General features: G+C 45.8%; 1 protein-coding gene across 1 annotated transcript in view; it reads left to right on the top strand.

The window, feature by feature from the left end:
* The first annotated feature begins 1,300 nt into the window (after positions 1 to 1,300).
* LOC124802108 (prostaglandin reductase 1-like) overlaps positions 1,301 to 12,205 on the top strand; it is a 73,438-nt gene continuing 62,533 nt past the window's right edge. The window contains exon 1 of the mRNA XM_047263123.1: positions 1,301 to 1,527. Coding sequence (XP_047119079.1) covers positions 1,327 to 1,527 — 201 coding nt within the window. The 5' untranslated portion in view covers positions 1,301 to 1,326. The remainder of the gene's footprint in view (positions 1,528 to 12,205) is intronic.

Here is a 12,205-nt window from a genome sequence, read left to right as displayed (position 1 = left end):
TCATCTGAACAGCACGTTGCAAGGCATCCCAGACGTGCTCAATAATATTCATTTTTGGTGACCAGGGAAGTGTTTAAGCTCAGAAGAGTGTTCCTGGAGCCACTCTGTAGCAATTCTGGGCGTGTGGGGTGTCGCATTGTCATGCTGGAGTTGCCCAAGTCCGTCTGAATGCACAATGGACATGAATGGAAGCAGGTGATCAGACAGGATGATTACATATGTGTTACCTGTCGGATTCGTATCTAGCCGTATCAGGGGTCTCATACCACTCCAACTGCACGCGCCCCACGGACATTACGGAACCTCCGCGAGCTTGAACAGTCTCCTGCTGATATGTAGGGTCCATAGATTCATGATGTTGTTTCCAAACCCGTACGCGTCCACAAATTGAAACGTGACTCGACCGACCAGGCAACATGTTTCCAGCCACCAACAGTCCAATGTCGGTGTTGACGGGCCCAGGGGGGGGGGGGGGCATAATGCTTTGTGTCGTGCATCATCAAGGGTACACGAGTGAGCCTTCGGCTCAGAAAGACGATATCGATGATGTTTGGTTGAATGGTTCGAACGCTGAAATTTGCAGCAATTTGCGGAAGGGTTGCACTTCTCTCACGTTGAACGATTCTCTTCAGTCGTCGTTGGTCCCGTTCTTGCAGAATCTTCTTCTGGCCCCAGCGCTGTCGGATATTTGTCGTTTTATCGGATTCCTGATATTCATGCTATACTTGTGAAATGATCGTACGGGAAAATCCCCACTTTATCGCCACCTCGGAGATGCTGTGCTCCATCGCTCGTGCGCCGACTATAATACCACGTTCAGACTAACTCAAATCTTTATAACCTGCCACTGTAGCAGCTGTAACCGATCTAACAACTGCCCCAGACACTTGCTGCCTTATACAGGCGTTGCCGAGCGCAGTGCCGTATTACACCAGGGTACACATCTCTGTATTTGATTACTCATGCCTATACCAGTTTCTTTGGCGCTTCGGTGTATGTTGAACAGGACGGGAGCTAGAACACATCCTCGAGCAAGCCGTTTTTCTGTTTCCTCCAGCGACCGTTCACCTAATTTGCAGTCTGTGACGTAGGTGCCCTATTGTTACTAACAATAGGTCCTTGTGCGTCTTAGGAAACTCATACGGTCGCACAGCTGACTAGCAGATCGGCTGCGACGACTGGTCGTCCCGAGGCTAGCGAGGCGTTGTTTATCTGCGGCACGACGTACTTGAACGTTGAGCCGGGCGGGGTTGCGTAATCGGCGGTGGGCCGGCGCGCTGAGCCGTCAGTAACAGCGCAGCCGGCCCGCGGAGCAGACGCGCCGACATGGAGACCGCGCGCAAGATCGTGCTGGCGCGCCACTTCCGCGGGGAGCCGCGCGAAGACGACTTCCGCGTGGAGGAGGAGGAGCTGCCCGCTGTGCGTGAGGGCGAGGTGCTCTGCCAGGCCGCCTACCTCAGCGTCGACCCCTACCAGCGGGCGCGCGCCGCCAGCCTGCAGCCCGGCGACACCATCATGGGCTACCAGGTGAGGCGCACTTCCTGCCACACGCGGCTCGTGGTGCGTTCCCCGGTTATTCCTAGCATGATTTTTCACGTCTGGATTGCTTTTTAATGTGAAAGAGGCCGAACTGCACCGTAATTCGGAATCCACGTTAAACTGTAGGCCCACACATAACTGGGGCAAACAGTTTAAAGATCGGCGGAAGGCAAAGGCATACCACCCCCAGTAGAGCCACGCCTACTAAAGCACTTCAGGTTGATGATAGCTTTATTTTATTACTTAATGCTGACGTTACGAAAATCGTTAAAAGCACCGGAAGTAGAAGCAGTAGAAGTTGTTTTACTTAACGCACTTTACGAAGCAAACGCCGTTGGCATATGTTTCGCGCCCTTACTTCATGTGATAGTTTGACGAACTCTCGCTAGGTGCTGACATGTTACTACACTCCAGAACACTCTAGTGATTTTTATATTCGTGACATGGTCAGTCTGGGGACGATCTCCAATGTATGGTAGGTGAAAAACACTTCAGAAGCCAAGATCGCCAATATATACATACATTTATGTGGCGGGGTCTAAATCACCTTGGGGTATGACCATGCGGTGCATCAGACCTGCGGTCGTCGCACGGTGGCGCTGGCAGCAGTCCACATACGCAGAGGTGTGTTGGTGCATGTCAGAGTACAGTGCAGCGAGTAAGCGTGCAGACGTTTTCAGACGTGCTGATGGTGTGTTGAAAATGGCTCAAAGAACACATATTGATGACGTTATGAGGGGTAGAATACTAGGGCGACTGGAGGATGGTCAAACACAGCAGGTCGTACCACGGGCCCTCCGTGTGCCACACAGTGTGATCTCAAGATTATGGCAACGACCCCAGCAGACAGGAAACGTGTCCAGGCGCTACAGTACGGGACGTCCACAGTGTACAACACCACAAGAAGACCGATAGCTCACCATCAGTGCCCGCAGACGGCCACGGAGTACTGCAGGTAGCCTTGCTCGGGACCTTACCACAGCCACTGGAACAGACATGCACAGACATGGTTTATTCGCCCGGAGACCTGCAAGGTGCATTCCACTGACCCCTGGTCACAGGAGAGCCCGTAAAGCCTGGTGTCAAAAACACAGTACGTGGTCCCAGGTTATGTTCACGGACGACTCCAGTTATAGTCTGAACACTGATTCCTGCCAGGTTTTCATCTGGCGTGAACCAGGAATCAGATACCAACCGCTTGCTATCGTTGAAAGGGACCTGTATGGAGGTCGTGGTTTGATGGTGTGGGGTGGGATTATGATTGGTGCACGTACAAAAGATGGTTCAAATGGCTCTGAGCACTATGGGACTTAACATCTATGGTCATTAGTCCCCTAGAACTTAGAACTACTTAAACCTAACTAACCTAAGGACATCACACAACACTCAGTCATCACGAGGCAGAGAAAATCCCTGACCCCGCCGGGAATCGAACCCGGGAACACGGGCGTGGGAAGCGAGAACGCTACCGCACGACCACGAGCTGCGGACGGTGCACGTACACCTCTGCATGTCTTTGGCAGAGGAACTGTAAGAGGTCAGGTGGGATCGGGACGTCATTTTGCACCAGTATGTCCGCCTTTTCAGGGGTGCAGTGGGTCCCACCTTCCTCCTGATGGATGATAACGCACGGCCCCACCGAACTGCCGTCGTGGAGGAGTACCTTGAAACAGAAGATTTCAGGCGAATGGAGTGGCTTGCCTGTTCTCTAGACCTAAATCCCACAGAGCACGTCTGGGATGCTCTCGGTCGACATATCGCTGCACGTCTTCAAACCCCTACGACACTTCAGGAGCTCCGACAGGCACTGGTGCAAGAATGGGAGGCTGTACCCCAGCAGCTGCTCGACCACCTGATCCAGAGTATGCCAACCCGTTGTGCGGCCTGTGTACGTGTGCATGGTGATCATATCCCATGTCCGGGTACATGCGCAGGAAACAGTGGCGTTTTGTAGCACATGTATTTCGGGACGGTTTTCTCAACTTATCACCAATACCGTGGACTTACAGATCTGTGTCGTGTGTGTTCCCTATGTGCCTATGCTATTACCGCCAGTTTTGTGCAGTGCCAAGTTGTGTGGCACCACATTCTGTAGTTATCCTTAATTTATGAGCATGAGTGTAGTTTTCGACATGTTCGCATACCTCCTTTGTGACTTCATGTAACATCTATGTTAATTCTAAATTCTGTAATATATTATTGAAAAATATACATCTTGTGGGACGTCTCTACCTCAGAACTTTTAACTAAGAGCCGCTCCCGGTGTGTACTGCCCACTGCTGAGAAGGAAGCATGCGACAGGAATGTAATGTGGGTCAGGCGTGCACAGTGACATAGTCCAGAGTAGAGTGGTACGCGCTGCGCTTAAAACCTTTCTCGAATCCAGTACCTGTATCTGGATGAGATTCGAGCGATGTCCAATACGAAACCAGCCCACTTTTTCAGCGTGCTGATACTTTATTAAATGCTGATACTGTGTATGCAACTAATGAAATGTTTTACTTCGTCACAATACACTTTCGTTTCAGTCGATTAAAACATTGACGGTCGTACGTTTTCTTCGTCTGTTTCTTGTTTACAACGCGGATATGATGTCCACAAGCAAGCTTCACTGGAATTTCCACTGGGCGCTGATGGTGTAAATCAAAGAAGTGGGAGACCATATACGGTGAACAAGGAAGCACAAGACTATTGGGAAGCAGCTATTTTTGGGACGGCCGCCAACAAAGACCACAGGCAGTCCCGTCGGGCGGTATTCTTCTGCGCTGCCTGCTAAACGAGTATACATGGCTAAATGCACGCTAATGTTCATGAAAGAGATCGTAGTTATGCTTTCGTTGAAAGGTTTTGGTTTACGCGATACTTGTTTGTTAGCTGGTAGCCGTGAGAACAGGTCAGCTTGAAATGCAGGGGCGGTTGAAGGTCTGATGAACTGCGGAGCACCAATTGAGCAATATGAAGGCATACTCATATTTTTCAAAGCGTTTTGCTTTATTTTATATAATACGTGAAGATAACGACTAATTTATTTCACTAATTTAAGCCAAACAGTTGCTACGAATCTCTATTTTTGAACTGGTATCTGGGAAACATAATCAAATAATACTCCATTATAAAATTAAAGTGAAACTTCTGGACCAATGCATCCTTAGGTGTGAATCTTCTGAAACCAGCTATGTGAATAGCGTGCTCTTTCTCTTATAATCACAAAGCGGGGGAGTAGTGTAACAACTGTCTAGTCTTTTACTATCACTCCAGTTATCCCCGAACAGAGCTGACGCTGCTGCCGTTGATCTGTGCAAACTGTCTCGAAATGCACTGCTTTACCGCATTTCATTTTAAAAAGTAAAACGCATTGTATTATGATTTACAAATTTCTATCCTTTTTACTCGAATCAGTTTCACAATGCAGTTCTAATTCTATGTCACGCTTTGAAATGTCACGATTCGCAGTTTTTAAGCTTGGTTTGTTAACAATGTTAAACAAACAGTGTCGGTCGACAACGTTGTGCAAATAAAACTATTGTGCCAGTATGTAATACCAAAAATCTTACGAAGATTAGGGAGGCTCAAGCAACACTAACATTAGACCTTAAGATATTGCATTTTTTCCCTCCAACTTGAACCCATTAGATTTGTTTGTGCAGAATCTTTAAAGGTTTAGCTGTGTTCCGGCTCTGTTGATAGCGAATCAGCTACCGAAAACATTGTGGATGGTTGTGAAGGCACTCGGAACACAAGTGAGATTTCTAAATGTGTTCGGGCATCGATTAGCAGGCATGCTGAAGCCTGCCTTCATATGAACGGCGAACTCGTGCAACACTTGTTTAATGTGTTTATCCTCAAATGCATATCTGCAGTTTGGATCCTCGGCGGTTTCGTTATGTGTTCATTCACTCAGCATAACATTTCGTATCCCGCAAACCATTTCTTCTCTGACCAATGTTTATCACATTATTTGCTTGTTTCATAGTTCTCTACTAGCTCCTTTCTTCGTGCAGAAATCGCATTTGAACGTTGTTTCTGCTACGTTTCAAGTAAAAGGAAAAAAAACAAACAAACAAACGTATACTTGCACGTGTTGGAATTCAACAGCGAGTTGATTATGGACTATCGAGACTGAGGTTTAACTTTCTGCGATTTTGCTGCTCACGTTGATTGGTATCCCATGGCTGTCATGCGAATATGGAATCGATGGATTCTGGAGCGCCATACTCTATGTCATGCAGGATCTCTAACGGCCTCACGCTATTAGCGCCCGAGAGGGTAGACGTTCGGCCGTGCAGTGTTGTACAGCCTCGCCACCTACCTTGTGTTGGGTTTGTCTGAAACAAGACAAATACCCACGCCGGCAGTGCGACGACGTTTGTGGCACAATGGACTGTCAGCACAATGTCCATCGTTGGGGCTGCCCTGATGAGTCAGCAGAGAGAGGCGCGCCAAAAGTGTACGCCCAATAACAGCCCTGGGAACAGGAGTGGCACCAAGTTGTCTTTTCAGACGAGCCCCATTCTTACCTACACCATCATAATGGGCATGTTCATGTATGCAGTCTCCGAGGAGAACGAACGTTGGCAGTCTACATTTTTCATATATGCCCAGCACATGATAGGGGTTGGCGCTGGGTGCTCAACACGATCACCTGGGATTCACGCAGCTAGTAATTTGGATAGTAGCCGTTACATTTCTGACGTGTTAAGGGCAACGACTGTGTCTTATTCCAAAGTCTTCGTAAAACTGTCTTACAACAAAATAACGGAAGAAAGCATGTTACCCTTGCTGTTCTGACCTAACTTGATACAGAGGGGCTTTGATATTAGTCCTGGTCAGCACAGTTTACAGATCTCTCACCCACTGAAAACACCTGGTCCTGTATGGCCGAGAGGCTGCCACGCCACCACTTACCAGCCACTACGATTAATTAACTCTGGCATAGACTTGAAGCAACGTGGAATTCGTCATATTTGTCATCCAAGTTGAGTTCGACTCGATCCGCAGCCGGGTTAGAGCCGTTGCTATTGCCAGAAGTGGCTACTAAATTTCACATCCTGTACGTCCTCACGTTACCTAAAAATTTTATAATATTTTCTTTCTACGTCACGTATACGCACAATAAGAACAATGTCATTATTTGCTACCCTTCCTTAGTGTTTCAATTTTAACGCTCAGTAGTTTATTTCTGTATTTATGAATTTGAATGTAGAAACAGAAACACAAAAGATAAAGTGCACTTTAGCGAGGCAGTAGAGTTCCCCGCAAAAAGAGCCACTAATGTCTTACAATATCAATTGAATGAACACACTACGCCATGAGCAGAAAACGGCTCATGAGTCCGTACGCCCATTAAATACCATGACTTCACTTTCACTAAAAAGCAGACGTGGTAATACATTTCAAAACCGAATTTTGCAGTGTTTAAAGGCTACCTGCAATATATTTGGTCATCGTGAATGAAACGCTCAAACAATCAAAACAATGTAATCTGCATCTACATCTACATATTACTCCGCAAACCACCATGTTGTGCAAGCGGAGATTACCTTGTACCAGTACTCGTCATTTCCTCTCCTGTTCCACTCGCAGATAATGCGAGGGAAAAAGAACTGCCTAAAAGCCTCCGTACGAACCCTAATTTCTCGCTTCTTGTCTTCGTGGTCCTTGCGCGGCAGTAGAATGGTTCTCTAGTCTGTCTCAAATCCCGATTCTCTAAATTTGCGTAATAGTACCTTGTGGGAGGAGCATCATCTTTCCTCCAGGCGTTTACATTTGAGTTCACAAAGCTTCTCGCTAATACCTGTGTGCTGATCCATCCTACCTGTAACAAATCTAGTAGCCTGCCTCTCAACTGCCTTGAGGGTCTTTCTTTTATTCGGCACAGTGGAGATCGCAAACACTCGAAAAATACTCAATAATGGGTCGCACTAGTGTTCCGTACGCCGTCTCCTTTATGGCTGTCTGCCAATAAAACGACGTCGAACATTCGCCTGCCTTGCTCATTCCATTTCACATCACTTTGCAACGTTTAATCCTAAATATTTCATCGAAGTTATTGTTGAGGAGAGAGAGAGACTGTTACTTTCTCGGTTCAATAAAGAGCGCGCAGATATTGACAGGCAAGAGTTAGTAGAAATTCGTGTATCCATAGGAAGAGCAATGCGCGAAGCATACTACATCTTACCGAAAACCCGAGAAAATTCTGGTCATTCGTGAAATCACTAAGCTGATCGAAGGCGTCTATCCAGTCATTCGTCGACCAGTCTGGTATGGCAATAGAAGGCAGTAAAAGGAAAGCTGAAGTTTTAAACTTCACGTTTAAGAAATCATTCACGCAAGAGGATCGTGCAAACATACCACTGTTTGACTGTCGTACAGACCTCCCGCATGGAGGTCATGGAAATTGGCATCCGTGGTGTGGAGAAGCAACTGAAAGAGTTGAAAACAAGTAACAGTTCTGTTTTACATAGAGCACTCTGCCGCATCGACCCCTTACTTAGACCGCTTTTATCGCGAATGTCTTGCCCAGCGAAAAGTCCCAAGCGAATGGAAAAAAAGCTCCAGTGACCCGTTTATAAGAGAGGCAGAAGAACTGACCTAAACAATTACATGCCAGTATCCTTAACATTGGTTTGCTGCAGAATTCTTGAACGTATTCTGAGTTCGGATGTTATAAATTTCCTTGAGACAGAAAAGCTTTTGCCCAGAAATCGGGACGGATTTAGAAAGCATCGCATGTCTGAAACTCAGCTTGCGCTTTTCTCGCATATTATCCTATAAACCATGGATGGAGAGCGACAAGCAGATCCCATATTCCTAGATTTCCCACACGATGCCCCACTACAGATTTTTGACGAAAGGTCGAGAACACGGTTTAGGTTCCCAGATATGTGAGTGACTCCAAGACTTTTTAAGTAGCAGAACGCAGTACGAGGTCCTTGACGGCGAGTGTTCGTCACAGACAAAGGTATCCACTGTCTTCTACTGCCACACCATACTGGTGGACGAGTGGCTGGATGGAAGCCTTCGACCCGCTTAGAGATTTTACGAATGACCAGAATTTTCTCCGGTTTTCGGTAAGATCCTTCGCTAAGGTATGACGATGGAAGTTGTTGTCGTATACTTCACGCATTACTTTTCGTATGGACGTACGAATTGCTATTAACTTTTGTCTGACAACATCTGCGTGCTCTTTTTCGTACCGAGAGGGCAACAATCTCTTGTCTCCTCAGCATTTTCCGAGTTTCCTTATTAAACCCCGGAGAGTTCTTTCCATCCTTAAGCCACTTACTTGACACATGCTTCTCCAGAGCGCGATTTAGAATCGGTTCAAATTTTGTCCATAATCCATCTGCGTCCGTCGTACTGGAGCTAAATGATGTCCACTCATTGTCTAAGTGGGATGTTAACGACAGCTTGTCTGCTTATTCTGGTATCAACACTCTCCTGGTCTTCTTGGCGGATTTGTTAGCTCTAATAACCATCGTCACTACGATGATTTCATGATCGGTAATCCCTGTTTCTATGCAGACACTGTCGATAAGGTCAGGCCGGTATGTAGCTATAAGGTCTAAAATATTTCCATTGCGTGTGAGTTGTGAAACTAGTTGTTCAAAACAGTTTTCGGAACATCTGTTCAGATATACTACATAAGACTGTATGTCCGTAAGACCTGCAGCGAATTCATAGACGTTCCTGTCTATACTCGATAAGTTAAAGTCACCTCCAATTAATACTGCATGATCTGGATAATCCCACAGTACTGCCCGTTGACTTTCCTTGAATGGGTCTAAAAATGTAACAGCGGAATCGGGTGACTGGTAAAAAGAGTTAATTTGATTTCACCTAGACCTGTTGTACACATCCAAATAACTTCACTGTCACACTCAAATTCGACCTCAATAGAGAAAATGTTTTTGTCGAATGCAACTAACCTTGCAGAAGGTTGACTGAAGAAGGCAAAGATTGTGTTATCAGCCAGTGATATACAGTGTTATTTTTAGGACCATTAGTTTGTTTTCGAATCTGTTCATCATTTTCTTGATTTACTCCGAAACAATATGGTGTGATGGCAATCACAATGAACTCACGTCCGTAAGGAACAGTTTGCTTTTTCTTCTTTCACGTACATTTCCATGCTTCCTTCATGTTATATGACAGTTGCGTCTCACACTTATTTCTTCAGTGTAGTCAACTTTGATGCGTGCGCGTGAAAGAGGAAGACTGCCACACAGTTGCTTAGCGTCGATCACTTTGATGAATGCGTGCAATATTTTTATTTTTTATTTACCCGTCAAGTTCCGTAGGACCTAATTGAGGAGCAAATCTCCAAGGTCATGGAACGTGTCAGTACATGAAATTACAACATAAAAGTAACAACACATAAAAATAAATGTTCATGAACCTGAAAAAAGTCAGTCCATAAGTTTAAGTTAACGCTATCAGCAATACAATAAGAATCAGCTTAATTTTTCAAGGAACTCCTCGACAGAATAGAATGTGTGGTGCTGTGTTGGTGGTGGCGGAAACAATGAGTGATTTCCGTGCCTAGTGTTAGCCCATAGACTGCTAATATACGGCACGCCTGGGACAGCCTAACGTAACTTTCTCATCTCAAGGACGGATCCCAAACAATAGCGTGAAGCTGTCTCATTCCGTGAGGCGCTACATTAGGGTATTGAATACGTCACAGGATGCACTCACACAGCCTGGTGCTCAGGTATGGGGCAGCAACACTTCTCCTCCATTTGCCGTCCAAATCTCAGTGTGAAAACACATTCCACCGTCAAGAATCGTTCCTGCCACCTCCGAGGCGAGTGCCGACACAATGACATGCTTTAGTTGCTGTACAGACCTCTGATGTACCTTGCTCTACAGTAACAAAAATCATCAAATAAAACAATGTTGAATCTTCTGAGTATGAACATAGGTGAGTATTCAAACTGAAGTGATATCTATAGTCCGCATCATTGCCTGTTGTGACTAGTCAACAATCATGTTTAGATTTCTCAAGCGCCGACACCTTAAGGTGAGATTTTTTTGTGGCAACTTACAGGGGTTGGACAAAAATATGGAAACACCACGAGAGGCGCATGCCTGGACATAAATGCATACGCTAGCCGCCGGCCGGAGTGGCCGTGCGGTTCTAGGCGCTACAGTCTGGAACCGCGAGACCGCTACGGTCGCAGGTTCGAATCCTGCGTCGGGCATGGATGTGTGTGATGCCCTTAGGTTAGTTAGGTTTAAGCAGTTCTAAGTTCTAGAGGACTGATGACCTCAGAAGTTGAGTCCCATAGTGCTCAGAGCCATTTGAACCATACGCTAGCCAAGCCTGAAGTTTGCGCTGTTGAATTTTCGACGAACGGCACCTGTTCAAAATCCTCACTTTGCAAGTGTCATTCTTCGTCATAACGGTGTTTATGTAGTTATAGGTGGGTTATGTCGGAGATAAGTCAATTTGAACGTGGGCAAATTATTGGTGCTCATTGGTGAGTGCTTCCGCAACAAAGTTAGTCGAAGTGCTTGATGTTTCAAGAGACACCGTTTCGAAGACTTATACCACATACAGGGAAAGAGGAAAAACATCGCCCGCCAAGTCACAGTGCGGACGAAAGTGTGTGCGTAGTGATCGTGACAGATGGGCCTTGAAGATGATTGTGACAAAAAAATAGAGGACTACACCTGCAAAAATCACTGCAGAACTGAATGTCGTATTCGCGAACCCTGTCAGCACCAAAACAACACGAAGGGAGCTCTATAAACTGGGAATTGCAAGGTGAGCTGGAACTCCAAAAACCACACCTCATTATGCAAATACCCTTAACAGGAAATCGCCGAAGCCATAAAACCTGTACTGTGGAACAATGGAAGAAAGTGATTTGGTCGGATGAGTCTTGTTACACACTGGTTCTAACTTCTGGCCGAGTTTACGTCCCGAGAGTGAAACATCGCGCGGTTCGGTCATGATATGGGTAGCTATATCATGGTACTCTGTCGTACCATAGTTACTCTGCAAGGTCGAATTACTGCTAAGGAATTTTGTCTGATCAGGTCCATCCCATGGTACAACGTTTGTTCCCCAAAGGTGATGCTGTGATCCAAAGTGACGGTACCTGTTCACGCAGCTCACATCGTCCAGTTCAAGTTTCGTAAGCACGACGATGAATTGTTGCATCTTCCTTGGCACCACAGTCACTAGGTATCAATATTATTTGCCCTTTGTGGGCTACTTTGGAGAGAAAGTGCGCGATTGCTGTCCTCCTCAATCATCATTATCTGATCTTGTCAATATTTTACAGAAAGAACGGTGTAAGATTCCCTTGAAAACCATACAGGATCTGTATTTATCCGTTCCGTGACGACTGTAAGCTGCTTTGAGTGCCAACGGTTTTCCTACGCCGTATTTTATGTGTTTCCATATTATTGTCCACCCCCTGTAATATCTCTTAGAAAAGTTTTACTGGACAAATGTTGTAGCAGGTTTTTTATTTTTGATGAAATTTGGTAACACGGTTTATTTATTGTCTCATAAATTGTGTCATTAACAACTAATCTTACTTACGTAAACACTGACATATTGAGTAATGGAGAATTTGAGCTCTGATCAGTACCATTTAGAAACCAATTTATTCAGTCGCGATCGCTCTAAATGTAATATACATTACGGTTTACG

This window comes from Schistocerca piceifrons, chromosome 1 (genome assembly GCF_021461385.2).
Source record: "Schistocerca piceifrons isolate TAMUIC-IGC-003096 chromosome 1, iqSchPice1.1, whole genome shotgun sequence".
Classification (NCBI taxonomy): Eukaryota; Metazoa; Arthropoda; class Insecta; order Orthoptera; family Acrididae; genus Schistocerca; species Schistocerca piceifrons.
The sequence above is the reverse complement of the archived record's forward strand: the minus strand, read 5'-3'. Positions and strand labels throughout refer to the sequence as shown.